Source organism: Typopeltis vanoorti, chromosome 5 (assembly GCF_054136105.1).
Source record: "Typopeltis vanoorti isolate ZY-2024b chromosome 5, IOZ_Tvanoo_1.0, whole genome shotgun sequence".
Lineage (NCBI taxonomy): Eukaryota > Metazoa > Arthropoda > Arachnida > Uropygi > Thelyphonidae > Typopeltis > Typopeltis vanoorti.
In genome coordinates this window covers 137,657,439-137,682,328 of record NC_143553.1, presented here as the reverse complement: position 1 = coordinate 137,682,328, position 24,890 = coordinate 137,657,439, and the positions used below count along the sequence as shown (strand labels likewise).

The 24,890-nt window shown below is 35.1% G+C and overlaps 2 protein-coding genes across 10 annotated transcripts in view; one reads left to right on the top strand and one right to left on the bottom strand.

Moving 5' to 3' along the window:
• The window catches only part of LOC150106860 (sialin-like), a 52,581-nt gene extending 36,039 nt beyond the window's left edge, over positions 1-16,542 (top strand). Inside the window, exons 6-10 of the mRNA XM_090393492.1 lie at positions 6,236-6,385; positions 13,849-13,981; positions 14,377-14,532; positions 15,117-15,202; positions 15,315-16,542. Coding sequence (XP_090249618.1) covers positions 6,236-6,385; positions 13,849-13,981; positions 14,377-14,532; positions 15,117-15,202; positions 15,315-15,485 — 696 coding nt within the window. The 3' untranslated portion in view covers positions 15,486-16,542. The remainder of the gene's footprint in view (positions 1-6,235; positions 6,386-13,848; positions 13,982-14,376; positions 14,533-15,116; positions 15,203-15,314) is intronic.
• A 2,984-nt stretch (positions 16,543-19,526) lies between these two features.
• Positions 19,527-24,890, bottom strand: part of LOC150106859 (CD63 antigen-like) — a 106,143-nt gene continuing 100,779 nt past the window's right edge. For 6 of the 9 annotated variants that reach the window (XM_090393350.1, XM_090393349.1, XM_090393352.1 and 3 more), the window contains one exon: positions 19,527-21,581. In XM_090393350.1, the coding sequence (XP_090249476.1) occupies positions 20,032-21,009 (978 nt within the window). In that variant the 5' untranslated portion in view covers positions 21,010-21,581 and the 3' untranslated portion in view covers positions 19,527-20,031. The remainder of the gene's footprint in view (positions 21,582-24,890) is intronic. The other 3 variants (XM_090393357.1, XM_090393358.1, XM_090393356.1) reach the window with 1 other exon arrangement.

Below are 24,890 nucleotides of genomic sequence, written 5' to 3'. Positions count from 1 at the left end.
TTAACAAATATAATTTATTTTATTTTATAAAATTTGTATTAAATTAAATTAATTTTATTTTTCTTAAAAGTAATAATGTAATTTATATTTTACTTAAAATATTTATTTTAAAATTTAAACTATTTTAAATATTTTATAAAATTCTAAAATATTTCATAAACCTTTAAATATTCCACATCATAGTATTATAATTAAATTACAAAAAACAATGTTTAGTTGGCACAACTCTGCCAAATATCTATCTATCTAGGAGTTCATCTTGATAAACGCTTAAATTTCAAGACACACGTAAATAGTATCTCCATCTCCACGAAAGCAATTTCGAGACACACATAAATAGTATCTCCACCAAAGTAAGTCAGACAATAGCACAGCTATATCCACTTTTGGACAGGAAGAGCTTCCTAAACATAAATAACAAAATACTCCTTTATAAATCGGCAATAAGACCACAACTCACTTACGCATCACCAACCTGGGGATACACAGCTAAAAGCAACATCAGCAGATTACAGACGATCCAGAACAAATGCCTAAGAATGGTATTTAATGCCCCTTGGGTGATGAGAAACCTCCAGTTACACCATGAAGCCACCTTCTAGATATCAAGACCTACATGACAGGCATTGCAGAGAAATTCTTCACAGACACAGATAATCACCCAAATCAGCTAATTCAACAGGCACCAGACTACAAACCCTCAGATCGTTTCAAACATAAAAAACCAAAATCCTCCATCGCAAGATAAAGCTAATATAGCTTACAATGCTCAGAATGAGCGGGTAGTTTACCCAAAATAATCCTCTCATACACAAGCTAAAATCAGATGAAGGGATAAAGAGTCAAGGACTCGGTCCATCTCCCAAAGAAGTTCCGAGAAGCCATAAATATCGAAGTTTTGACGGAAAAATTTGATTTTCGTTCGATTTTTATTCCGTGTCGGAAGTGATATTTGTTGTAGATGAGCTATGACGATCTCGCCATTTTATGCCAGTGCTTTTATCCAAAAAATTCGGAGTTTTGCAGAAGTGCCGACCAGGCTACAATTGCGTGGTAGGCGGTTTTTTTTTTTTTCCCAGCTTCTGACATCTCACATTGATAGACATGGAAAAACAAATAGATGAGACGATATTTGAGGAAGTATATCGTGAATTCATCAGACTGGGCGAGCTGCTTAATAACAACTGGCCGGGAAAGGCGAAACTTTATGATACGTCCCCCCCCCCCACAAGCGTCACAGGCGATGACTCCGCTACCATAGAGGAACAGTTCGAATCGGTGATCTCTACTCCCTCAGATTTTGAAGAAGTCCGCTCACGAAGAAGCGCAAAACAACCGTAGAACCTCCCAAAGATAAAGAAATAAAGAAATGGAACAAGACGGTACAGTTTCGGACTCCACTGCTTCTCCCAAAGAAAAGGTGCCTCCCATTATCTTCTTCTTCGTCTGCGATTGTGCTTTTAAGCGTCGAGATTTCCATGCCGTCATGTCCCCTGACCGGCCTATGAGAGAGGTGCTATCCTTTTGGTTCGCGGGAGGTATTTTATTTTCCTCCTACCCTTCATTGTAAACTATGATGATCATTCTCCGATCCGCCACCAGGGGACGCGCTCGATGGGGGTTACGGTAGTCCCCACACGGGCCTCCGATCATACTAAGAGAAAAACACAGATGGTCAGTTCTAAGATCTACAAAGTCTAGAGTTTACAAATTGATTACACAAAGGCCAAAAATGTGGATGTGGGTATCAAGATACAACCCGCCACGGTGACAGATTGCAGAAAATTAACAAAGGAAATGGACTTCAGAGGTATTCAGCACCATACCTTCTCACTCAGTTCAGAAACAAATTTAAAAATGGTCCTCCGTGGGGTGTGGGAAGACATTGATCCAGAAGAGATAGCTCCTGGTCTTAACTTACAGGACCTGCCACCTATTAAGATCAGCAGAATGTATAGATCCGACAAGACTCCCATGCTATTAGTCCTGGTAGAGATCCACAACATTTACAAAAATATTTACAACTTAAAATCAATTTAAGAGCTCATCATCACACCAGAGCCACTCCCTCCGGAAAAGGGCATCTTCTGGGCAATGCCATAGGTGCCAAAATTTTGGCCATGCCCAGAAACTCTGTAAAGCTGAGTTTAAATGTTTGAAATGTGGTGATAGCCACCCAACCAATATCTGTACAAAGCCGGAAACCACCTCGACTAAATGTGCCAAATGTCATCATGGCCCTCATCATGCCAACTATAAGGGATGTACTCAGCACCCGAAGAACAGACGGTCGAAGACAGCTAAACAGTCCTCCTCCTCTAGTACAAGAATACCAAGGCCGGAGGCTCGGCGGTCTTCAAATATAGAGGGTATCAAAGGAAAACAAGAAGTAATGAAGAGTGGCCCGTACAAACAAGTCAACACCAGAACAGAATCAGCCAACAGCATCTACAAACCTGACAGCTGTTATTATGGCCTCTCTAGCAAACATGCTACAAGATTTGAGCCTATCAAACCCTTCAGCAACCTCCACTAAAAGATTCCTACGCGAAACAGAGGCCCTCCTCACAGCACTTATAGATGAACAGAAACAAACTAATTCCTGCCTCTTATCAGATCGTTGCATGGAAAGAAAATGGCCTAAAAAAAATTTGGAGCTCCAAGATTTTACCCATAGATATATCAACCAGATGTTATTCTAATAAGCGAGTCACATCTAAGACCCTCGGACAGCCCTAAAATAAGGGGTTATCTCCTATACAGAACCGACAGGTTAAACTATAGTGACGGCGGCACTGCCATCTTCATTAAAAATTATATCAAATAAAAACACCATTCTGTAAACAACCCTCCAACCTAACTTTTGAGGTCACAGGCGGGGAAGTATTTACTAGCTCGGTCGGCAGAGTAAAAATATACTCAGCTTAGAACCCACCCTTAAAAACTCCACTGCATTCTGATTTAAATGCCATCTTAGGCGTCAGAGAGTCTATCATTCTTGCCAGAGACTTAAACTCCAAGCTCCCTACCTGGAATTGTAGAACAACCAGCAACACGTATGTCTGCATCCTTTCCGCCTACATAGGATCAAACTATGCCGGGGCAGGCCCCACCGAACCAACTCATCTTAGTACGTTCGGCACTGCTGACATCCTGGATATAACTATCCTTCAAGATCTGTTATATTATATACAATCTGTCCCCAAACTTCAGTACAGCCTAAAATCATTGAACGAGTTGTCATCTGATCATAACCCAATTCTGCTACAGCTGGGAAAACAAGAATACCTGTCTCCTCCCTCTCACTCATTTATATCGTGGGAAAGATTGTCAAAAGTACTTTGGGATTATATTGGACCTGTTCCGCAGTCACAAGCCTCACCCAAAAAATTAACTCAGCTATAATGGCAGCTGCCTCCTACAAATCTGTCCCCAAGCCTGGTTGTCTACCCGAAGACATTATGAACTTGATCAGTGAACAAAACAGAACAAGGAAAAGATTTCACAACACTCGCGCGCCACAAGACAAAACAGTTCTTAATAAACTAAATGGGGCAGTGAGTGATGCACTCAAATATCACAGAGACCAATTACCGGAAGACAAGACCAATTACCTGATCACGCTATCTGGGGACTACTGAGAAATATCAGAAACAAAGGCAGATCCCTTCCCCCAATACTTTCTGACCAGGGTCACGTTCACACACAGGCTTAGAAAATGCAGAAGCCATAGCAAAAAATTTAGAAGAGCAGTGCAAACTTCATATGAAACTTAGACTTCGATCACTTGTATAAAATTCACAGACAGGTCAGACACTCATTAAAACTTCCTGATGCCGGTGCTGACATCTTGCACCCACATTACCTGCTTAAATATATGATATTATAAAAATTTAGAGAACAAAAAAGCTCCTCGTCCAGATGGCATCTCAAATAGGGTGATCAAGCTGCTGCCTCGAAAAGCTGTAGTTCACCTGACCATAATAATAAATGCAATCTTAAGGTTTCACTGTTTTCCTTCCACCTGGAAACAGTCTGATTTAATCCCTATTCATAAGCCAGGCAAGGACCCGCACCTGCCTCACAATTATCGTCCTGTCAGCTTCATCTCCAACTTGGGTAAGATTGCAGAGAAGGTCATCCTCTCACAACTTCAAGCTTCAGTAAATGAACTAAACATCCTTCCTAACGAGTAATTCGGTTTTCGGCAACAATAGTACTAGCCGGAAAATCCTCAGAATAGTTGAATATATTACCACTAGCTACAAGTGGCGTCGATACACTGGAGCTGTTTTTCTTGGTCTATCCAAAGCATTTGACAAAATAGGGCACTTCGGATTGCTGCATAAACTTGTCCCAGCCGGTTTCTCACTGAAAATAGTACATCTAGTTAGATCATATCTACAGAACAGAAGCATGCAAGTCAAGATCAATGGTACTACCTCACCCCAACACCATATCTTTGTACGAGTACCGCAGGGATCCCTGCTGGCTCCATTGCTGTTCTCTATATACATGTCAAACATTCCGCACAAACCAATGTCATCCACCATGGCCCTATATGCGGATGACAGGTCATTATTAGCCAGATCTCTACGGCACACCTCATTACTAAAAAAAAAGCTTCAAGGAAACCTTCTAAAGTTCGTGAAGAGAATGGTTTTCTTGAAGAAAACCATTCTCTTCACGAAAAAATCGACATCTTCTGCAGGAGATCTCTTACTACTCATACTAAAATTCCCTGGCAGACAGAAACAAACTACCTTGGTCGACGTCGTGCTCGACAAAAAATTTAGTTTTAACCAACACATCAAGACTACGTGTGCAAAGGCACCTAAAGCCATCGCCCAGATCTACCCCCTATTTAACAGGAACAGCAAGCTAAACATCAGAATCAAATTGCTTTCATACCAGCTGACGATTCGTCCCATAGTCACTTACGCTTCTTCAGCTTGGAGCCACACCGCCAATACTAACATTCTCAAACTGCAACGGGTACAAAATAAGTGCCTGCTAATGATTCTAAACGCGCCATGATTCATCAGAAACAATCAACTTCATCGAGATACAAATATTCCTTATCTCTTCTCTTTCCTACAATCTTTAGCAGCAAAGTTTTTCCTAAACACGTCCACACATCCCAACGATCTAGTTCAGCAAGCTGTAGCCTATGAGGCAACGGATCTATTTAAACATAAAAGACCAAAAGTCATTTTAACTTCCTGTAGCGAAGCATAATCTCCATGCCCATCCAGGGCGAGCAAACTGCTTATAAAATTTTCCCTCTCTGTAGCCGTAATAGATAGCGGGGAATATGAAAAGCTTCTTGCTTCACCCCTAAAGACATTAATGTCAATTGTCAATTGAAGCCTTGAAAATTGTGGTCTACCATTTAGCTTATAAATGTTTAAATAAAAATTTAATGTCTAAAGAAAATTTTAATTATTATATATGCAACATACAAGCACGATTCATTGTAGCGATTGGGATGTACTTCTACATGCTTGGATTAGCTTTGGTTATGAAGTGATTTCATAGCGTGTCATGAATCCAATTCATTTCTTCCAAAAATGAATCGTGGGAGGTTTGTTTCGTTTAGTGATAGTCACTGAAAAGTAACATTTTGCGATGATTATCTTATTCTGTTTGAAGATCGAAAATTGGTATTGTTTAGTATAGATTTCACTGTATTTAACCAGGCAGGATGGTGGATGAATTTTGTTTATTATTATTATTGAATGCTACGAGATATTTTTATGCGATACTGATGTGGACACCACAGCAGTATCGCATAAAACACAATGATGAACGATTTTTTTTCTAATATGTGTTGGAGCATGTCAGAAATATGCTCAGGGTCATTATTCACTGCAAATCAGAAGCCCGATGAAACGCTTCGTCACTTTATAACAGCTGATGATTTATAACCTTTACTAGGGGGTCCCCCCCGAGTTCCGGACTGGCAGGCCGGTTCTCCTTGAATTCTGATGACTCGAAAAAAAGGCTTATCATTTAATATTATAGAGTAGATTCAGCAAGTTTAGGCCTTGAATTTATTTTCTATTTCTTTTACTTTTTTTTTTTCTCTCTCTCTCTCTCTCTCTATAAAAGTACAAATCATCTTTCATCATATGCCCATTACTTTTTTGTTTTTAACTTTTCGAGAATTCACTGTATATTCATTTACTGTTTTGTAAGTACGATCCTATCTGATAACGATTTCTCTTTCACACAGCAAATTCCCATACCGTTCTTCAAAATCATGACTTCGGGTCCAGTGTGGGCAGCCATTATAGCGAAGTTTGCTTGGTCATGGGGAACGGTCACGCTTCTTACTAAACTTCCGACTTACTTAGAAGTAATGTTACATTTTCCAATTGAGAAGGTAAGTGACCACAGATTAATAAGAAATGAATACAAATAAATGTAAAATAAAACCAGAACTGGATTAAAAACGTACTTTCAGTAAATATTTATTGGTTTACTTAGCATAATGAAACAAGGTACTCAAATTTTGAAAAACTTTTGAAAACCAGCATTCGGTACTCGAAGTACACTATGTTGCAAAAGTCACATGCACATCGTCATTTTCGGGAATAATGCTCACAACGGACAAGCCATATTAAACATTAACCGCTAGGCGCGACTGGAACACAACTGGAGCATACGTGTGATCTTTTGGTTGGTTTGACTGGAGGAAATAACGTGCTATCGGTATTTTCGAGCAAATAATTCACCTTTAGGTAAAAAAATCCTTTATAAACGTTCTTATTATCTTAAGCAAGATTTGAACTCAGGATTCTTTTCCACCCGAAAGTAGCGTCGATACACTAGGCAATCGAGGTTTCGGAATGAACGAAGATGAAGAAGAGATTGTTCTGTGAGTTTGCAGTTGAACTATCAAGGAATGCTGATTAGATGATAAATATATTTCAAAAGATTTAGAAGACAAAGGGAGAATCATGAATGCCATCTCGGACGAACAGTGTCCATGGAAGTGTTTGTGTGGAAGAGCAGCCTGGTGAAAGGTGAGATATTAAAACCTAATTGCTGTCTTTTGTAGTGATTTAGATATTTTTAGAGGTCTTTTAGGGGACCATCTCAAATGTAAGAACAGTATTTAATGGCTGGACGGATTTGTGATTTGTGATTAAAAGTTTAATGATTGTTCACAGGTAAAGTAATACCTGTGGGAAAAAAAGATTATTATTATTATTATTGCAAGAAATAAAAGTCTGGTTTTCTAGCATAGGAATTGACTCCGTTATCAAAACTCCCATTAAGAAATGGTTTGGAGATCAGAAATTAAGGACTGTACGCGTTGATATTTTGAAAGTTTGATCATTTGGGGAGTTCCAGGCTTGTCAAATGAAACAGAGGAGTGCAGTGTATGACTTTGTCTCATTAGTAAAACGGTGCATTGAATGTGCAGTGAAATGGGAAAAGAAACAAAGAAAACAAAATGGAATAAAAATAAACAATTAATGTATTAAGAAAAAAAAAAAACAGAAATTAGGGAACTCGCCGTAAAATACAAAATTTTACTTTATACAAAGTCAACATATGAAAAATTTAAATAAAATCTAAATAAATAAATAATATAAAAAATAAACTATATTTTCTAAAAATATTTCTTATTTTGTATTCGTTGTCCATATATGTGTATCACTGCAATATTATTTCAATTTTTTTGCGAAGAATTTCCCGAGTAGGTAGGTGAAAAATTTGCATACGGTCAACAAATTTGGTCAGCAAATTTAATAGTAAATGTCTCACCATCTCTTCCTGCTCAATTTGTGCACTTAGGAAAGGAAAGTCAGTGGGAGTTGTGAACATTCAAATAATCAAGGACGATGTTCTCAATATTGGAAAAGTTAGACTGAAGAAAATAGAGCGATAAAAGGGAAAAATGAATCTGAGCAAATATAGGCACAAATATCACCTTTGAGACGAGAAGGGTTAAGGAGAGAGTAATTGAAAAACTGGAGTGAGTTATGCTTGAATAGTCTAGCATAGTGGAGATGGAAATGAATCATTCAGTTTGAAACTAATCCCATGTATATTTGTGAAATAAATTTTCTTAGGCTTTTTATGGAAATTGCGAAGAAGACATGGAATAGACAATAACAGATTCGTTCGTAAGATCTATTTATAGAAAATTTCACCCAATTCCTATATATAGGAATACTCCTATAGTATTCCTATATATTGTGACCCAGGCAGTATTCCTCTACACATACTACTATTGGACTCCCTCTAAGGCACACCTGGCAGAATAGCAGTAGCAAGATTATTTGCTAGCTGATTTGGGAGCCTCCTAAAACATTACCATTAGGTTCGGTCGAACATACTGACTAAACCAAACAGTAATGTTTTAAGAGGCTTCCAGTATACTGAAATGAACTTAACGGTTAGTTCTAGAGATCAATCTGTTAAACATGTATCCTGGAGAAGAAGAAATCTTGGGTCTCTTCATAGTCTGACGTAATTTTGAAAGGATCATTCATATTATTTATATTACATGCTGAAAAAAATTGGGAAGAAAATTAACCGAAGGGAATGTGCACTTGAATCAAAACATCGTTTTTGGCCATATTGCGTTTCTAGTGTAATATCATCGCACAGTGTATGATATTGCACTGTGCGATGAAACTTATCTACCACCTAATGATGCTTACTTGGTACCACAGAGATTTGGCCTTCTCTCTGAGAAGCGTGGCCACTTTATCTTAACTCCTACCTACATTAGTTCACTCCTTCGCTCCTAGGTAGGTAGTTGTCCCAGTGAGATAGTATGACTCTTAGCTAGGGAATGTAGCCAGAGCTGTTAACCGGTCCACCAACGTCAAAGGATCTGGTTGCTGCAGACTAACCACATCGTTCAGCGTACTTCACATCGAGTAATCACAGAACATGTCTCATCAGTGTTTTAGACTTCTGATGTTTAATCTAACACACCATAAAGTTTTAATCAACATTTTGTTTAAGGAGACGATCAAAAGTGTCGATTTTTTTTTTTTTTTCAAAAAACGAAATGTTACTATCTTGCGTGATTAAGTGAGTCTTCAAACTGATTTACAAGGATAAACTGAAAAGTCTTTTCCAACATCTTTATTTGGCGTATTGTAGTCTTAGAAACATTTCGAACTATGCAAATGAAAGAAGAATCATTAATGTTTCAATTTTCCCGACAGGTAGCGACACTACATTAGTTATTATGGAGTTTCATTTTTGTGTCTCAGGATGTCACTCAGTGATATTCATTGGCAGATGGTTCCTAAATAAGGAGGGGGATGTAGTTCCCCCCCTCCACGGCAATCGACCTGGTGTTGAATCAAATCGACTATGAGTGCGGCAGAGGGTTGCCATGAAGTTGGATGATTTAAGACTGCAGCAAACGTAAAGATGCTTTCAGGATGGTTGCTCAAAGTGTTGTAAATACGTTGAGATATATTGGGTAATGCGAGCGCAATTCGATAGGTCGAAAATCGGCCGAAGCAAGTCCCATGCTATTCCCAAAGCGCTTCCACATCATCTACTGTCTCTCTCATTAGACCAGTTCTTTCCATCCCTGACATCAGTTCATCCATGTTTGAACAAAAAAAAAAAATAAAAAATAAAAAAAAAATAATATATATTTTTAATTTTTTTAATTCAAATATTTACATATGTACATGATCATCTATTCAGTATATTATTTTACAAGGTTCAGCACTTTGTGCTACATATAATGAGATTTAAATAGTAATGATGATAATAACAGTTTTTTTTATATATATAACAATCATAATAATAATTTACAATTATATTGTTCAGAGTTACGTAAGTGTTATAATATTACACGTTGTGGTTTACTATTTTTTTTTTTTTCAAGTTTGAAAAGGTGTGATTATACAACAGCATTTACACATATGCAATCTGAATATAATGTGTCCTTATTTTCACAAACATACGGTGTAAACTCATGATTTACTTTTAAAATATTTTTTTTTTTTTTACATTGCATACATTTGTTAAAATTATTATATACATTACTTACATTTGTTTACATGTGATATTTACATTACGTACATTGGTTTACATATAATACATACATTACATACATTGGTTTTCATGTGATACGTACATTACATGCATTTGGTTACTTATGATACATCTTGGATGAGAACTAATTTCTTTGCTTTCATCCTCGAAGCTTATATGTAAGCTTATCTGAGGATGACACCAGTTGGTTATTATGTTTTTTTTTTTTTTTGCTGCGTTGGGAAGCTACGAAATCTATGATTGAGAAATTCGCGCGCGCGCGCACACACACACACACACGCACACACACACACACACACACACACACACACACACACACACACACACACACACACACACACACACACACACACACACACACACACACACACACACACACACACACACACACACACACACACACACACACACACACACACACACACACAATAACTTGGAGGTATAATACGTCGCTGAACTGGAAGCCTGCGTGAATATATTGTGTTTCATTAAGTTTGTATGGTATTTTGGGTGCGTGTTTCTTGTTCGTAGTATGTCCTTAGAGCTCTTTTCAGGCTATTGTAGTTTGTAAGGTTTCTGTATTCAAAAGGTAATTTGTTTATCATGTCTGGGATGTAGAAGTTTCGCGTGGCCTTTCCGTAGTGATTATTGTATTTATATGTGATATAATTAGTTGTCTGAGGTCTTGTTATACGGTACGTATTTCTGACTGTCCTGTAGTTGGCATCGAAATAATGTTTTAGCAAGGCTGCATCGTGACATAAATGTTTTGCTGTCAGTATTTTGTCTTCTGACATTGAAATGTTTATAAGGTCGTGATTTTCTCTTTGTTCCCAAAAGATCAGTTTTGTCATTTTGTACTGTAGCGACATTAATCTATTTAATTTGTAGGGTGCAAAGAAAGCATACGTTGTTATAGCGTATATTAGTATATTTTGGCATAGCGCTTTGTATATTAGTGTTTTTAGGCGTGTGGGAAGTATGTCTTTTAGCCTGTAGTTTGCCAGTTATTGTTCGGAGTTTGTTGTGTAGATGGTTTATGTGGCTATTCCAGTTCATATCTGCATCGAAATAAATTCCAAGGTATCGTATTGTTTCAACCTGAGTGATTGCAGTGGCTTTGCTGTTCTGTGTGTTTTTTATGTTGGAAATGGATGTTGGATGGTTATATATTTGTTATCAACTGGTCGAGTCAGTGGATTTCTGAATATTATTATTTTTGTCTTTTCTGAGTTTAGGTGTATGGAGTTTTTCGTGAGCCAGTCTATGATCAGATTTATATCATGTTGCATATTTGTTTGGGCTATGCTTGCGTTATTGTGGATGGATATTATTGCAGTATCGTCTGCGTATTGGAATATCTTACCTTTGAGTGGTAGCTGATTAATATCGTGCGTGTAAATGTTGAATGGAGTTGGGGAGAGTACAACTCCCTGTATTGTGATACAATGTGTGATACAATGATAATAATAATAATAATACAGTATCAAAGAAAAGAAAAAGTTATCTACATCAAAAGATCTTGTATAGAAAGTAATATTTTTTACTCTTCCATAGTTATAGTTATAGTTATAATTATATAGTTATATAATTATATAGTTACAGTTACTACGGACGCAGGACGCAGGACATATATGGCGCAGAGGGTTAAGCTTGACGCTTTTCATATTCCCTGTTGTCTGTTTTGGGAGCAGTGATGGGAGAGATTTGTGAGCTATTTTAGCCGCCCTGAGTGGGCAGAAGTGGTTATTCGTCGTTGAGTGTTAGGATGGCTTTCGGTCTTTTATGTTTCCAGTGGTCATTACCGTCATAGTTTCCGGCTTGCTGTATTAGTTGGTTTGGATGCGTAGATGTCTTCATAAAGAATTTCTCTGCTAGGGGGCGTAGTAGTGGAGAGATGTGGGGGATATTTATGTCACGGTGGATCTGGGCGTTCCTGATAACCCACGGGGCGTCCAGTATCATTCGCAGGCATTTGTTCTGTAGTCTTTGTAGCTTGAGGATGTTTGTCTTGCAGGTATGGCTCCAGGCTGGGGAGGCGTATATGACTGTGGGACGGATCACTGTCTTGTACAGTAGAATTTTGTTTCTTGAGCTTAGTTTGCTGTGTCTGTTGATCAAGGGATATAGCTGGGCGATAACTTTTGAAGCTTTGCTGCATGTGCTCTTGATATGGCTGTTGAAGCATAATCGCTTATCGAGAAGTATTCCGAGGTATTTTGTTTCAGTTTTCCAGGGAATTTTAGAGTAGAACAGGGTGATATCTCCTTTGGTGGATGTTCGTCTTCTTGTGAAGAGTATCATTGGGCTTTTCTGGGGGTTTAATTGTAGTCGCCAGTCTGTAAACCATTTTTGTAGATTCAGGATGGTGTCTTGTAGTGTTTTGGTAACGAGATGTGATTGGCGAGATCTGGCTAGAATAGCCTTGTCATCTGCATAAAGGGCGATGGTGGATGTGAGAGGATTTTGAGGGATGTCTGCCATATAGATGTTGAACAGGATCGGGGCTAGCAGTGATCCTTGCGCATCCAGCGAGGATTTTCCGTTGGGTTGAGACTGTTTCATTGATTTTGACTTGCATCCTCCTGTTGGAGAGGTATGATTTGATAAGGTGTATCATGTTTAGTGGAAGGTTAGCGATGATAAGTTTGTAGAGGCCTTGGTGCCAGATCTTATCGAAGGCCTTTGAGATGTCTAGGAAGACAGCTCCAGTGTGTTGATTCCAATTAAATCCTGTGGTGATGTATTCTACCAGTCTATGGATCTGTTGGGTGGTGCTGTGATTTTGACGGAAGCCAAATTGTTCTTCTGGAATGATATTTAGTTGGTTTACATGATCTTGGAGTCTGATGAGGATGATTTTCTCAGCTATTTTCCCTAAATTGGATAGCAGGCTGATGGGACGGTAATTTTCAGGTAGGTGTGGGTCTTTGCCTGGTTTGTGAATTGGGATGATGTCAGCTATTTTCCATGACTGGTGGGAAGTGCTGCCATTTGAGGATGGAGTTTATGATGTTTGCCAGATGTGCTATGGCTTTGCGTGGTAGTGCCTTGATGACTTGGTTAGTGATGCCGTCAGGACCTGGGGCTTTTTTGATCTTGAGATGGTTGATGATGCCGATTATTTCGGTAGGATGAGGTAGGCATTATAGAACTTGGATTGACATCGGGACGATTTACTGTGAACCTGACTTTACGATGGATCTTGTATACATGGCTGATGTTTAGGTTCTCATATGCTGGACTGCATTATTTCTCTAGGATTCTTGCTATGGCTTCGGCTTTGTCAGCATCTGTGTACGCAAGGTGCTGTTCTGCTTACAGAGGGGGGGGGGGGGATTTGCGCTTGTTCCTGAAGTTGTTTACGAATTTCCATACAGAATGATCTGCTGTGGAAACTATGGCTGGGAATATTAATTTTTTATAGGAATATTATGTGTAAATAATTTTACTTTATGTAATAATTTACGAAACTTTGTTTGAGTTTCATGATATTATTTTTAAAATGGTAAATATTGAGTGAAATAAAATATTAAGTTTTAATGTTTTCCACAAAGTTTTAAATAAATAGAGTGCTAAAAGTAAACACACCTAGAATTTTGACAATTTTATGAATAATTTATTGCTAAATGATTAGAATGAAAATTAATATCATTGCTAGTAATTGAAAAAAAAAATAGCTGCGTTATATCGTCGTTGTTAAGATATACACTAAAGAATCACTTTTTCTCATCAAGATGGGAGGGCATGCTCAATGTTTCTATTGCTCTTTGAAATTGTGTATTTTTTAAATCCCGTTTTCAGAATGGATTGGTCAATTCTCTCATGTATGTGGTGAATAGCATTTGTATGGTCCTTTCCGGCTTGTTGTCCGACTACATTCTCAACAGGAAATACTGCTCCCCAACTATCACGAGGAAGCTCTTTGAATCTGGAGGTTAGTTGTTGAGAGAGAGAGAGAGAGAGAGAGAGAGAGAGGGAGAGAGAGGGGAATATTTTCCTCATTAAGAAAATGTGAAAGAATAATTTTTTATAGTAAATATCATTATTACTGAAAAGCTGAAAATTATGTAGCATGGGCGAAAAAAATTATTTTTTTTTTAATATTTATTTATTTTAATATTTTTTGAAATAAAATTTTAAAAGTGAGACATAAATTGTATGAAGCTAATCTCATCCTGTCATTATTTGAAAATTATTTTGCTCTTTTGTTTCTATTTTCTGGTATTCTGTTAAGTTTATGATATTTTTGCTTTTTAGGATTTGGTGTTATTTAGCTATTTATTTATTTTCTTTATGTGACGTATATTTATTTTGTTTTCATTCATTCAGGTTTACTGGGTCCTGCTATCTGTTTCCTGGCTATTCCATTTGCTGCTTGCAACTGTACCCTAGTTGTAGTCCTAGCTACCTTATCCATGGGTCTTTATTCCCTTGTCGGAGGAGGAGATATCCCCATTGTCGTCGAAATTGCTCCTGAATTTTCAGGTGAGTCGGCCTTCTTCAAATACGTCTCCGGAGATTGAACCGTTACAGATTATAACTCCCCCCACCACCACCATACATTAATCGCTGGATTCCCAGCTGTTCGGACTTGAAAAGTGGTGAAACATAAGAACATTTCTTTTAGTGCCATATAAAGCGAAACATACTTTTTGCCATTTAATAAACATAATGATTGAGCTTTTTTAAGGGATTGCAATCCCTTTAATGAATTATTCCTTGACAGCATTTATTAAACTTCTAAAAGTCTATTTTGATACCTAATTTGAAATTTAAAAAAAAATATATTTCCGATACCATTGACCACAATCAAACAAATTGCAATTTCAAAAAAAAAAAAAAAAAAAAAAAATTACTTTAATTCTATGAAGTACATAGCTCAAAAATTATGGTGTACAAAAATAATTTTAATAATAAATAGAAAAATCAAGTATTTCGTCAATTGCTAAAAATGTTTGAGAAAGGAATAAAAGTTACTATATTTCTCCTAAACATAAAATGCTATTTATCTAATTAAATATCAACAGTTATTTACTAATGACACTTTAAAATATTTATTTATTTTAAAGGAACAATATTTGGCATTACCAATGGTCTAGGTGGAGTTACTGGATTTCTTGCTCCTCTAATCGCTGGGATCATATTGGACGATGGAGTGAGTATTTAAGGTTTATTTTTCCAATTAATTCTTTTCATATATATAGCTACAACAATTTTAAGGAGCGATCCCAACTTTCTCAGCTAAATGCTTGCGATTTATGTTATAGGAGAGTAGTATGGCCAACTGGAGTGTGGTGTTTTATGTCTGCAGCGGAATCTATGTAGGAGGAGCCGTTCTCTTTTGGCTGCTTGCGTCTGCAGAAATCCAACCTTGGGCTATTGTAGATAACTCCAACTGTGAGAGACCAGCGGACAGCCCCAAGAAGACAAGATTATGATAGGAAATTAAGTTTCGCTAAAATCAGCAGCACAGTATAATAGTTAGCATTATGGACACGTAAACATAGTGCCAGTACCATTAGCGTACAGTAGGTGGCGCTGATGTTGCACATTGATGAGAGATTGAAATTATTTTTGATAATCTGAATTTGTGTGTGTGTGTGTGTTCGCGAGCACTCGTTCGCAAAGTCGAATTTCGACTTTCCTCAGGAATTCCTTTTTCCATGAATTAAATCTCCCCCCCCCTCCAAATGAAAAAAAGTATTAAACTCGGTTAAATAACCTCTCAGTACAATTTTGAGATATGAAGGATATAATATGCAATGTTTGAAACACAAAATCTCGTCGGTATAAATTTAGCAAGAGTTTTAAATTTAGTGAATATTTTCATTAAGTTTGCATAAGGAATATTGAAAATTAAAAGAAAAAAAATCAATTTTTTAAAAAAATTTCCTTTAGGAGCTTCCTCTATTAAGTTATCAGATTCATATTAATATTTCATATTAAAATATCCATTATGTTTCACAGGAGTTTCTTTTTTCTTTTTCTTCTGCACGGAAGTTTAGTTTATAACAGTATTAAATGAAATATTTTCCTGTGTTAAAGGTTAACAATCGATATATCCTTTTCATTCTGTATGCCATCTAGGAGCAATAAATTAAACTAAAATTAAAGCTCCAATTCGTTTTATCTGCATATTTTGTATTCATTGCGAAGTGTTTGATAGGCTATTCGTGAAATAACATATCAAGGTACAAATTAAAGTTCATTTCTTTTTTACTTACCATCATATTAAAACAGTTGTTGCGCCATCTATTACTTAAAAGTAAAAGCTGATTTCTTAGTATTTCTTCTGGAATTTTTGATGGAAGATATTTTTTACTTTATAAACAGAATAAATAAGTATACACATTGCAATTACTATTGAGAAATTGGGGAGTGGGGCTAAAACTTAAGGAAGACTTTCTTCTTAAAGGGAGATACTGAATCATACAATTATTATGGCCAGTACTTTTAAAAATAATGCACTGTAAGATGTACTGCCGTTCTTTATTATAAAATAAAAAGTGAACTGAATAAAGATATATTTTTTAGCTAATATTTTTTATTAATTTCCAATATAATCCACTGAAAACGACACTCACATTTGGAAAATCTATTTCGAAACTTGTACCTTTGATAGGTATATATTTTTAATAATTTAGTAAGAATACTTCAATTTATATATATATGCAATTTACTTGTATGTAAAACGGTAAGGAAATTCAAATTAAAAGAAATATTCGCTAAATCTGAATCACAAACATCACAATAGTTCTTGAATTTTCAGTTACCGACAATATCTAACTGTATTTCATGTACATACAGAAAGTCTCGACTTACGTAAAATTACGTTCAAAAATTTACATAACCCGAATTTTACGTACGTCTGATTTAATTCCTTCACCCGTTAATCATATCCTGTTGCTCACCCGTGTTTAAAGCCCTCAGTAGTGCATTAATTCAACTGGAGTGTTTTTCATAGCTGTTACAGGATATGTGTAATTCCAGATTTACGTAAGTCGAGAGCTGCCTGTAATTATGAAAAGAATGCTTCAATTATTTATTCTATCATGTCCGTATCATGTCCGTACGGTAGTTTCTTCTGTTTAAAGGAGCAATGGATTCAAAACTAGTTGATGAAAGATTTAATTTATTTTTTATTATAATCCTGCTTCTATTGGAAACAGTTTGAAGTGATATTTTTAAAACTTTTTTTCTCCATTTTAACGAGTAGTTTGCAGAATGATTCCAGACTATGATCTTCCTCTCCAGATAGAAATCGAGTGCGAATATAAAATGACATACCAATTCCATGTTACTTTTCATATGATTACACACACACACACACACACACACACACACACACACACACACACACACACACACACACACACACACACACACACACACACACACACACACACACACACACACACAGTGCAATAATTCACAATTCCATCAACAGGTTGCGCTATATAGAAATAAATTCGATATTGAAGATTGTCTTTAGCCATTGATGACAAAGAGATATTCTTGAGCGATTCAATTTTTTTTTTTGTTCATTTTGCAATACATAATCTTATTATCTCTGTATCTAGTGGAGCAAATATCTAATATAATATGAACACTTCTTACCACGTTACTTTATGTGAATTAAAATCATTAATCTCAACAACGAATTGCAATCCAGTGTTTGAAACTGCAGTCTTTTGCAGTTAGCATACCGGGGGAAAAAAAAAAGTGACGTAATTCAAGCGTTTTCATCAAGTTTCTTCTTCTTCTTATAACGATAGCTTTTGTAGTCTTGTTTTCGAGGACTGTATTATGAAACTCAGTACATGAGGGATTCATCAACATTGCAAGTTAAAGTGTCCAGATGGGTGTAATTTTACCTTACAGTGCATAAGTTACTGTATACTAACAGTTTTCTTAATAGGTTTTCTTACCCAGTTGGCCTATGTAGCAAGATAATTTGCTATTACATGTTTCAACCGCACGACAAGACATGAAAACGCAGACTTTATGCGTGAAACATGCCTTTGTGTTGTTCTCCGATGCACTTAAAATAAATGAGATTTCCAGTAGAGAATATAAAATATACTTTTTAAACTTTGCCTCGTATGACGTTTATTTTGGAAAACGTCTGTTGTAAGCACTAATGCGGCGAACTACAGGGTTTTATTAATATAATATTCTGATAGGGAGTTACTTTTTTTTTCTCCCGAAAAATGAGCTGTCATGTGGTTACTTACACAAAGAAAGCCAAGTTAATATGATAAAAACAAAAGTTGAAAGCGAAGATCAATACAATTTATTTATTTCAGTGTTTATTATATATAAATGTAAAAGTATTCAATTACATTATTATTTAATAATAACAAATTCTTGCATTTTCAATAAATTATTACCGTTAAGTTAAATATTAGATTAAATTTTACTGTTACATAAATTAAATTACCGTTAAAATATTAAATATCACCGTTATATTTTAATTAAATCTGTTTGATATATTACCATTATAAACTCTTTACTGAAAATATTAGATATTTGGCAAATTGGATAAAGATAATTACCGCGCCGAAGCACTGCGCATGTCTAGAGAATCTCGAGTAATATAAATTACAGGGGGGGGGGAAATGCATCGATACTGTTTCAATAAAGAATTTAAGTTTATACGGTAATTCAAAATAGTTAATCATGCCAACTGATCCATGATCATGAAAGTGAAATAATATTAATATTAATATAGCCGTATAACATATTCTGAAGCGGAGCAATATATTGAAGTACAGCGCATTCGTGTTATGACGTCACATCAGATATCACGAATGTTGTTCGTCTGCCAATTTTGTTCACGTTCTTGAATAGTGGCAGTTCGGGTATTACTAATAGGTTTTATTAAGCAACTACCCAAAAATATTTCGGTCGTTTAAATAAAATCCACTCTTTCAAATAAGCTTGGTGACTAATTATTCTTTCTACGTAAAACTTAAAACAGTTGGTAAAACTTATTTACCATAATGCATGGTTGCTGCGCCAAAAATATCCATTCGTCATTGTTCTTTATCGCATGCTGTCGCAGGGAGTCAGAGTCGGGCAATATTTTGACACCTATGCACTTTCTAAAATAACAAGAATTAAAAAAAATAATAATAATAAATTGTATAAATTCTAAAAATATTTCGTAAAACAGTAAACTACGATTCAATGTTATATTCTTTAAATTCATGCTGCTGAAGCCCTATGCTAAAATATGGCATGAGGTCAGCGTACGTTCTGTACTTTTAGGCGGAAGTGTAATCAATTCTCTTTTGTAATTGATAATAATAAACGATAAATATTATTTATCATTTATTATTATTGATAAATAATAAATAATATATAAATAAATAAAGATTTCTATTATTTAATAAATAATAAATAATAGAAAGTATCTATTATGAATAATGATATTCATAATATATACTTTGGAAATGAATGAATGTAAACAAAGTGAATTCTATTAGTAAATATTTTACTCATCTTCCATTACACAAATTTTTCTTACAATGTAAACAAATAGTCACTTTCTTTTTCCAAATTTACAAAACAAATCCTTCGGTTATCTGCAGAGTATTTCGTCAATTACGTGAGTTAAAAACACAGTTACAGTTGCTTTTTTTTAAAGTAATTATTGTATAAATGAAAATTGGCGGGGAAGGACTGAAAGATAATTAATTACTTGAACTTAACAGCAAATATCTCACTACAAAATAAAAATTTAAATATTAAAAAAAAAAAAAAAACTCACAGAATCCAGAAAGTGGATTGATTATTAGTTGTTTATTTATAACTGGATAATATACAGAAGACCAGCCTTCTGTATTTTTTTTTTACTTCATTTTTCATTTTTATAAAACTAATGCTTTACTCTTTCCCTATATTACATCTTATCATAATTATGGTTTTAATTAACCTCGGTAGATGGCGCTACATAACTTTGGGTAATGGAAGGGCCATTTTCTACACAGAACACGATAGATTAGTTTCGCATTCGTCTGCATCATTGTTATTTCCGTTCGGAAATTTCATCCCATCTTTCGGCTCGGATTCCGTTGACAAATTTTGCTGAGACGGAAGCACATCATGAGTGGGGGATCCTTCGCGATCGGAATCGACGTTTAAAGGATGCTGTGGAATGTTGCTGTCGTCTGCTACATAGGTTACCGTAGCCCGATCCTTTGACGATCTCAGCAGCTGGATCTTTTGAATCATCTCTCGAATTTCGTATCTGAGGATAGCGAGGAAGCACATCTTGAGGAACGCTATCACACAAAATCCGAGTACCGCCAACATGTCGGCACTTCGTCGTAGCCACTTATGAATCACATCGCAACATCCCCCTTGAAAGACAGCCTCCTCTAAAAATCCATCATCACAAGTGCTGTTAGCGTCCACATTTCTGCAACAGCTCTGAGGCGCCGCCTGGTGGTGATATTCGATAGTTTTGTTCGCATCGTACCAAACGGTGAAATTAAAGTCGTGTGGTCCGTCTACACCACAACATTGGTATTCGATTTGAAGTCGATCCCACAGGATCCTAAATTCCTTGTCCTTTTCATAATCTTGTAACCTCAATTTGAGGTCATTGCATAAGCTGTGAATAATTGCACTGTACCGGAAAATCCAAACGAGACCTGTGATGACGTCACCACACAGAAGAATCAATAGCATCACCCAGTAGATGTTCAAAAGACGTTCCTTCATCTTCACTGCTCCAAAACATCCTATGAATTGTAGAACTCCGCTCTGGAAGGCTATGGCAAAGTAGGCATAGATGAACGTCGGTAGATGGGGTTGAAGGGATGGAACTAGAGCGAGCCTATAATCGGAAATCACGGAAGCAGCTAAAACTACAAAGAGCAAGACGCCCAACAGTAGGGCGAGGTTACAGGAATAAATCCAGAACCTGTAGTATCTCATAGCTCTTTTCAGGAACATGGAGACAGCTTTTCAATTCACACACTTCCCGAAGATAACCGGATACAGATGGCGACGTCACTTCCGGAAGTACTTTTTTTTTATTATCACAATTGATTTGAGGTCATTTTTTTATTGTTTAAGAGGTAGCGATAGATGATAGCATTTCTGGAAGCACATAATGATAGATGAAAATATATTTATGCACCTTAATAAGAATAATAATATCAGTCTGGAACTTTACATTATCAAGAAAACTATAATTTCCTGGTATGTTTTCGTTTCCAAGGAAACCGACTAGTCACATGACTCTTTGCTGTCATCCAACACTTGAAAGGAACATCACATTAATAGACCCACGTGGAATGAAACACGTGCTCAAGTAAGATTACGTCATAATGAACAACGGTGACAGTCTTTTCCTCAGCAAACTCATTAGCTTTGTTTTTGCTTCAAAAGCCAAACTTCTCGAAGGCTATATCCTCTTGCAATCAGGTGATGGACCCTGGGTTGTTGCGTACTATAATGTCGACACACAAAGTGGCAAATTTGGTTGCTCTTCTACACTGAAAATGGCGCTGCCTGCCGGAAATCTATGGACAAGAAAATAAAACAAAAAAGAAAAAAGGTTACTGGCAATGTTTCAAGAAGTATTTTAGATATGCACTAAAATTAGAATGCACTTAAGATGTCTACAGACACCGCTTGGTACTTTATATAGCTTTTAGAAAATTATAGTATTATCGCTAAGCATGCAATATTGCTGACATTCATTTTTGCATGCCATCAATAAATATTAAAAATCAAACCATGATTCTGTCACATCTTGCGTATTTAAAGTTTCATTTGTATTAAATGTTATGCAAAACATACATACTTGTTTCCACACTGTTTAGCGTGGAAACAACTCAATATACGTTAAATTTACTTAGAAAAAATGAAAATAATTTAGACACCACTTATAATTTATCAAACCTTATTCCAAAGTAGGGTTGCAATCCAATTTGTTGCAGTGCCCTAGAAAAGAACCAAGAGGTTTATTACATTATAAGGAGAATCTTGACTACGAAAAATGAAACCCATCAAGTGCTGTTCATTGTTGTATGATTAGTTGAAATTTTTTTCCCATAAATTCGTCCACCATTACATAATATCAGAGGATCACGTGTGCAATCAGACCGAGAGAAAACTAGTAAAAACAGTTGAAAAATCGAGAAGGTACACCATGAGATGAGGGATTACTTAATGCTTTTTGTGTGTGTGTGCTTAAAAACATCAAATACCTTAGATACCAAACATGATACTTTCCAGGCTACTTCATGTCTCTAATAAGCAAAGTGGTGGTAATGGAATAACTGAATTAATAATTCTTTCAGTGCGTTCTGTGCAAACCTCCTACAAAAACGTGTTTATTGAACATATTTTTTTATTAAATATATATATTATATATATATATATATTATTATTATTATTAAATATATATTATATATTTTTTAATTAAATATATATTGTATATATATTTTATTAAATATAAATATATTATATTATATACATGATCTTCTTTCGAAGATCATGTATATAATATTAACTCATTTCAAATGAACTCATTCATTTCACACACATGCTTGTAATGGCATGTTATATATATATATATATTTTTTTTTTTAAATTAAATATATATTATATATGTTTTATTAAATATAAATATATTATATTAAATATAAATATATTATATTATTTAATTAAATATATATTATATAAGATATATATAATGGAATAACTGAATTAATAATTCAGTTATTCCATTATTTATATTCCATATAAATATATATTAATTCCATTAATATATTATATTATATTATTATTATTATTATTATATATATATATATATATTAAATATAAATGGCCCCGCCTATTTCCTATACGGGAACAATTAGACGTTAGCTGAAATATAAATATATTATTATTAAATATATTATATTATATTATTAAATATAAATATATTATATAAATATATTATATTATATATATTAAATATAAATATATTATTATTAAATATAAATATATATTATATATTATTAAATATAAATATGACCTGCCTTCGAAGATCATATATATGATCTTCTATAATATTAACTCATTTCAAAAGAACTTATCCATTTGACACACATGCTCGTAATGGCATGTTATACATATTTCTAAAGAGCCTATCCATTTAACCCACATGCTCGTAACGGCATGTTATATTATTGCATATAATGGCATGTTATATTATTACATATATACATATTCCATACCTTATATCCTTATAAGGACTGGCTTAAAGGGGCGAAGCAAGAATGCTTTTTATCTTCCCCGTTATCTGTAGAGGACAGTGTAGGAATAAGGTATTATTGAGCTATTAAAGCTTTGATCATGGCAGGAGGGTAACAGCAATAGCCGAGCCTCAGTTAGAATTTCATTGGCTACAGCATTGCCATCCATTACCCTCCAAGGGTATTGAATTGAATGAATCAATTACCGCCATCCTACCTACATATTCCATACGAAAATAATTTCTTTATTTATAAAAATAGTAACATAAAACTAAAATGGTGTATTGTAACTTTCTAAAAAATTTCTTAATTACAAAAAATGTAAAGTCTTGTAATTTTTTTCAATTGAATATAATAGTTTACAAAATATATTATTAATTTTTTCTATAGGTTCAGTTAATATTTAATTAATTATCGAAACCTCTCTAGCTGCTAACATTCTGAATCACAGAGCAACTATGTTTGTATAAAATTGGAACATATGCATTGTTTTTTAAACGTTTTACACCACTGTCGTCAGGATGGTTGCATGCTATTTTTGACCAGTCGCTTTTGTAAACATGTTCACAACAAGTAGACTTGTTGATCACAGTGAACGAAGATGCAACAAAAGGGATTAGCATTCACGAATAAAATGATCAAAATCTGGGAGTTTATTCTTGTTTTAGTTTGTACTAATCTGTGGTACACAAACTGTAATTTTATTGCCTATGCTATTATAATACAGTATGTAAATAATAATGATAAAAATGACTATTTTATAGTAATAAAATTATTATTTTAATTATGAACAATACATATATTACTCATTATCGTACAATTTTCATTCATTTATTACGCACACACACAGTTTAGTCAAAATATTTTTATCGTCTCCATTATTGCACATTCAACCATTCCGCTCCGCTAGGTGGCACTGGATGAGATGTACTGTTCATCCATAGTTGCTGATTGACATGGGCAAGGGACGTGATATAACGGACTATCAGCTTACGATATATTCAACCCATGAAAGGCGAAACATAATGAAAATTTCTTCATTATATTATAACAATTCAGTTATGTTCCGAGGATGAATTTTGTTCTGTCCATATTTCCACAGAATAAATCTTGATCCCAGTCAACTTCAAATATCCTACCACGCATGCGCAATTTTTACTGGTATCAGTAAGAAATTCTATCTTTTGAAATCTGGAGGCTTGTCATTTTCAACTGCTTGACAAGCTTCTCTCTCTCTCTTTTATCTTTCACGAGCTTTTTTTTTTTTTTTTTTTTTAAATCTTTCAGAGAGTTTTTAAGTAAATGAATTATTTGAGTGCACATAAATATTCTTTTTATGCTCATAAAGTGTAAACAGACACTGAACGGAAACATGAATAGAGATAATGAGATTCAAAAAAAAAAACCTAATGGAGAGTCGGCCTTGTAATGACAGGAAAGAATTTTTTCTTAAACGCAATCTAAGTTGTGATCACCCACTTGCTAGACATCGGAAAAGTGTTTTCCTGTGTCTCAGTGTCAAATCCTGCTAACCTAATTTCGTCAGATATGTGCGGTATTAGGGTAGATCCGGTCACGTGCAAAAAA